At 41.4% G+C, this 6,000-nt stretch overlaps 1 protein-coding gene across 10 annotated transcripts in view; it reads right to left on the bottom strand.

Annotated features, from left to right (window-relative positions):
• Positions 1–1,209: 1,209 nt before the first annotated feature.
• The window catches only part of DLGAP1 (DLG associated protein 1), a gene marked incomplete at both ends in the record, with an annotated part of 372,344 nt that continues 367,553 nt past the window's right edge, over positions 1,210–6,000 (bottom strand). For 6 of the 10 annotated variants that reach the window (XM_081262743.1, XM_081262741.1, XM_081262744.1 and 3 more), the window contains 2 exons: positions 1,210–1,753; positions 4,950–5,102. In XM_081262743.1, coding sequence (XP_081118869.1) covers positions 1,544–1,753; positions 4,950–5,102 — 363 coding nt within the window. Of the gene's footprint in view, positions 1,754–4,883; positions 5,103–6,000 lie in introns of those variants that run through there. The other 4 variants (XM_081262748.1, XM_081262750.1, XM_081262749.1 and 1 more) reach the window with 1 other exon arrangement.

Raw genomic sequence — 6,000 nt, 5'->3', positions numbered from 1 at the left:
CACATTCTAAATGTTTAAACTGCTACGAGTAAGGGCATTTGAAGACATCTTCAGCTAGACACCAATGCATACTGCCCATCAATCATGACTAAAAATGTAAACCAACATACTCTGCCCAGTGCCTGGACTTTTGTCTGTGACTGAATCATATAACCTTTCCCCCTCCTCATGGCTCTTGACCCCTGCAGGTCAGACTTCATCTCTCCCTACCTGGAACCTCAAGATGACAATGACAGCTCTTTGGAGTGAGGCAGCATGTCTATTGGGATAATAAACTTAGTTTCTCCATTTGACATAGGACAAAATCCTATGGTGGGGAGTGAGCGAACTCTGGATAGTAAGCAGAAGAGGCTAAAGAAGGAAATATACCTGAAATGTGAACGAGTGGGTTCAACTAGACGGATGTGTAGCATTCTAAGGGATGATAGGAAAACCCAAACCTTTCTCTGAAAACAGCTTTGCTGCCGTTTACAGTGCTTCAGAAGGAGATGTATACTTATGTGTGTGTCATTAACCAGGTCCACCAGGATGGACGCTAAATTAACAGAAGCAACACTTTGCCCTTTAAAAACCACCGCCACAACGACAATATAATATACATAGTACAATAAAAGTTGAGAAAACATTTCAGGCCTAAATTTTTCTTAATAATAGGACAAAAAATAAAAAAATAAAATCCCTTTTGCAGTATCTCAAACCATCAGCGCTTCCTTCGCTTTGCCTTGCCTTCTTCATTTTTATTGCCTTTCAGAATAGATTAATTTCCCTGAAAGATCAAATTTACAATCTTCTGCTGATTGAAACATTGGAAGCTGTGATTGATGAAGTTAACAGCGAGGCAGTTTGTGCAGCTGTGAGAGGTGCAGGTGCCCCTAGCACCTGCAGATTTCGCTTCTCCCTGCAATCCTACACATCCAGGTCTCCCCCACCCCCACCCCCAGGCCAGCTTGGTCCCTTCTCTCTTTTGTCATTCATCGATTCCGGTGAGATGGTGTGATAATCTGAGGTTGAAAATAAAGTGCTCCATCTGCTTTTTTTTTTTTTTTAATAATAATAAAAAAAGAATAACCATTTAGGGGAAATAAAGGGAATCGGAGCCCTCATTTCTTTCATGTGGAAGACGGAAAGTCCCAAAGGATCACCGTGTGATACTGGATTTCTGAAATACCCTATGGTTTTATATTGCTGAGCTCTAGGAACACAACTAGCTTGAGAAAAACCGAGGATGGCAGGTGACCTAAAGGTGTCGTTTCTACACAGGTGGGTTTGGCTTGGCCCAGAAAATAAAGGGTTGGATCTCTGTATGAGGCAGGGGGCCGGCATCGGGAAATTAAGGGGGCGCAGCTCGGTGAAGATGGGCAAATTGGTTCGGGAAGCGGGACGGCGCTGGGGGTGGGGTGGGGCACGGCTCCTGCGAGGTGGACCACTACACCACGACAGTGGAAGTCACTGAGCTCAGAAACAGACGGGCTCGGAGGGGTGGGGGGAGACGGCTGCGGGGATGGGGCGGTGGAGGGGGCCACAGAGACGGGGCGGGCGGCGCTCAGAGCCGGGTCTGCGCCTCGGGGATGTAGATCTCGATGCTCTCGGCGCTCTCGGTGGCCGAGTTCTGGCGGACGGACGCGGCGCGCTTGGCGGCCATCAGGCGCTTGCGGGCCTCCTGGCGCTGCGAGCTCTCCAGCGAGCGCTCCCGGATCAGCGGCGCGGGGCCCTTCGCCGGCTTCTTTGGCACTGGAGGAGGGGCCCTTCTCTCCTGATCAAAGCAGAAGGTTCAGGACATTACACAGCTTCTCAGGACAAGCTTGGGAAAGACTGGGATAGGTCAGTGGTTAGAAAACACACACACAAACACACACGCACGCACGCGCACACACACATTTCGGTTTTTTCTCTCTCTCTCTCTCTCTTTTTTTTTTTAACCCAAGAGTGGTTAGTTCTGATCTGCGCACTGCATATCTATTTTTTTTTTCTTCATTATTCTGGCTTGGGTATTCAAAAGATGCAGGAGGGGTGGACATCCCAGTAAACCTAAGGCCAAGGGTAAGGCTGGATTGCAAAACTATAGGTTTCTTCAAGGGCAGGATTGTGGGAATTTAAAATGCACCCCCCTGCTGAGAGGCTGGGGCTCCCAGCCCATGGAGTGTGAGTCTCCCTGGAGACTTCGGACTCTTCCTGGTGCCAGGAGAGCGCAGCAGCAAGCAGAAGCATCTAGAATTCTGCAGCCCCTCTAGAGGAGGAAAGCTTGATTCAGAGTAGAAAAAACTCTCAGCTCTCTTTCTGGGATCCCCCCAGCCTCCCATTCCCCTCACCCCCAGACTTTAAGGAACCAAAGGAGGAAGAGTTTATGAGACTGTCTTCTTCAGCTTCGTTGGTGTCACAGCAAGTTCTATATACCCTTTTATATGTCACACACCAACACACAGCAATAAACTGTACGGGGTCACCGGAGAAGGGAGACACTGGTGTTTCTTACTCTGGGGAGAGGAGCCAATTCCAACAGGACTCTTAAAGATCCTTCCAGGATCGTCAGCCCCTAGGGGCCTCCTCAAGATGACTGTGGTGGCCCAGGAGGCAATTCTAATCACAGGGACAGAAACAGTGCCATGAAAACTTAACACGGGACTGGAAGAGATCATCCCTCTTATCAGCAGCAAACCATAAAACAGATATTGTTAAAGCCACTGCCAAACACAGCCATTCATCCCTTTGACAAGAAAAAAAAAAAATGCAGTGAGAAAGGAGGGCATTGAAACCACAAAGGATTTTTAGGAAAAGCATATTGAGTTTTCAGGCTGTGAAAAGGTCCACGTAAATTCAATGTTTCCGTTTTAGATAAAATATCCCGAGTCTTTATAAAACTTAATGTGAAAATTATCTTAAAATATGGATTCAGAGATTCTCTACATGTCACTTTGGGTCTTAACATGGATGTAGATATGTGCTTCGCACAACGGTTCCTCTTTGCTCGCCTGTGAGAAGGACCAATTTAATGTATTAGAGTTGGAGTTGACACAGTTATTTAAGGTGGAGTCTGTGTGATCTGAAAGGAGACAAATGGAAAGCACAGAGCACAAACAGTATTCCACTAACTCATGTTTTTTCATTCTCTTTCTCTCTCTCTCAGGCTGTTGGGGTGATGTAAAGCTGTGATCTGATCATATAGACAAGGCACATTAAGAAAAATAAAAATCTTACAAATTAAGCTAAGCCAGGCATGGTGACGCACGCTGGTAATCCCAGCAGCTCAGGAGGCTGAGGCAGGAGGCTCAGGAGTTCAAAGCCAGCCTCAGCAAAAGTGAATCTCTAAGCAACTCTGTGAGACCCTGTCTCTAAATAAAATACAAAAAAAGGGCTGGGTGTGGCTCAGTGGCAGAGTGACCTTAAATTCAATCCCTGGTACATGCCCCCGAAGAAAAATTAAGCTAACTAATGATTCACTGTGTGGATAGCAATAAGTGACATAATACTTCTTAGTATCACTTCTTTCGGACATTTATAATCTTCATTGCTGGGGAACTCAGTGCATATTTTTAAAAGTATGTATACTGGAAACTTTTTAGTCATTTTCCTTTCTTTGCATAACTTTTTTCTTTAGCAATATTTTTTTTTTTTTTTTTTTTTTTTTTTTTTTTTGTGCTATGGATTAAACCCAGGGCCTAGTGCATGCAAGGCAAGCACTCTACCAACTAAGAGCACTCTACCCAGCCCAGCAATTAATTTTTAAATAATCAATGAATGAGGAATTAGATGGATCCATACTGGAAACTAAATTACCAGCATCTGTACACTTGTAGTGTTTTCTTAAAATAAGACCAATCTAAAAATCTTTCTAACAAATAGTTTTACAAATAAAGAAATGGCGTCCAATGTTTAGCTTCCCAACTGAGAGGCCACACGTACTTTCATGTTTAATGTAAAAACCACCCGTTTGAAGGTGAGAGACTACAGTGATGACAGCATCACCCTCCAGCTACTCACAGATGGGACCTTGGGCTAGATTTCTCCTGGGAGCCCAGGGACCCCAGGAAACCTGTTAGGATGGACACAGTGGAATGAACTGGATTGCTATTAGCTCTCTGATAGTGAGGGGACCTGAAAAGAGCAGGGTCACCATTGTTTCAGGGAGACAGCCATTCCTAACTTTCAGAGGTTAAATCTCTTAGAACTGTTGTCTTTAGGTCATAGGACAAAGGGTTAAAAAAATCATGCATGATGGGCCAGCCTGGGAGGTAGACATTGGATATCTGTATGAGCCTGTTGGAACCACCGTAATCAAATGTGCAATTACAGTTGGTTAATTAAAGTAAAATAATTTAAGTCTTTATTTCTAAACTGTTGCATGAGGACCCCAGTGAGCAATGTTCCCCAAGCAAGTCAACCAAAAGTAGAATTTTTGAAAAAAAAAAAAAATCCCAACATTTATGATTACTATGAAACTTTATGGTGTATATTTTTAAACTTGAACAACAGTGGTTTCTTTATTACTGTATTTATGAAATGATTATCAAAGTCAGTTATTTTTCAGGGCTTCCTAGTTTTCTCAGAAACACATCCTAAGGGTATAAGGAAGTTGGACTCTTTCTCTATGGAATCATGCGCTGAAGATGTCATTTATTTTAGTTTAAAAAGCAAAATGGAGGCAGTTCCTTCCAGTGACTAAAATGGTTAAACTTAAAGTTTAATTAACAAAAAAATAAAAAATAAAAAAAAAGCTACATTCCCATTTTCCAATTCACAAAGACAGGTTTTTCTTTAAAAATATGCCTGAAACATATTACAGATAATATCCCAAATGATTACTAGGTAAACATTGTCATTACAATGAAGTTAATATGATATCAGCTCCATTTCACATTGTAAACAGCAGGACTGAATGCAGAAGCCTATTTAGACTGTCCAGTGTTTGTGCAGGTTTTTAAATGAACCATACAAAATCTACATTGTTCTACCTTCTTGTCAAGAGGATCCATCTGTTTCCAATTATTGGCCTTTAACTGATGAAGTTCATCAAATTTCATACTAATATTTTCTATGGACAACTGCAGCATGTCCCAAAACCCCGCCAAATCCTGGGAGGTGGGCCTTGGATGAGCATTAGGATTCTGTATAAGAGAAAGAAAAATATTCATGCTTTAGAGGAAGATCCACAGCAAGAACAGGACCAAAGAGGCATTTTCAAATACTTCAAATAACATAAGGAGGATCAGTTCTTTTTAGTTTTTAGATATGAGATAAAAGTGAGGCTACAAATGGTAATTTTATACACTCCTCGTTTTGAGACAGTGATTCTCAAATGTCAAGATTGTAAAATTCCTTTGTTGTGAGACAACAGAATGATTGCATGCGTATGATATGGTAAGGGGGCAGGGTCTACATGTTTGGAAAATCCTATTACAGGATGCATTTTAGCATATGGTGTTTAAGTGAAAATACCACTTTTGAGAAAATACATTATTATTAGAGTAATAAAGTATATTATTAAAAAGTATATTATTATTAGAGTAGGTACTTGACTCATGTCATACAATTTATTCAGAGAACAAATGAGGAATTTAAATTAAGATTAATTTTAATATTCATTTTGCGTGAAATACTTGAATAACAAAGGAAGACTAATAAAATAATATTTTTGAGGGGCTGTGGCTGTGGCTCAGTGGTACAGCACCTGTCTTGTTCATGTGAGGCACTGGGTTTGATCCTCAGTACCACATAAAAATAAATAAATAAAGATATTGTGGGGCTGAGGTTGTGGCTCAGTGGTAGAGCGCTTGCCTAGCATGTGTGAGGCACAGGGTTCGATTCTCAGCACCACATATAAATAAATAAAGGTCCATCAACAACTAATAAAATATTTAAATAAAAGGAAAAGAGAAAAGTCTCTAAAAAAAGATATTGTATTCACCTACAACTAAAAAATTTTAAAAAATAATATTTTTGAAGTATTATTTTTCCTTTCTTTATTTTTTTATTTTTTTGGTGCAAAGAATTGAACCAGGACCT

Source organism: Spermophilus citellus (assembly GCF_964194105.1).
Source record: "Spermophilus citellus genome assembly, chromosome: 12".
Taxonomy (NCBI): domain Eukaryota; kingdom Metazoa; phylum Chordata; class Mammalia; order Rodentia; family Sciuridae; genus Spermophilus; species Spermophilus citellus.
The sequence above is the reverse complement of the archived record's forward strand: the minus strand, read 5'-3'. Positions and strand labels throughout refer to the sequence as shown.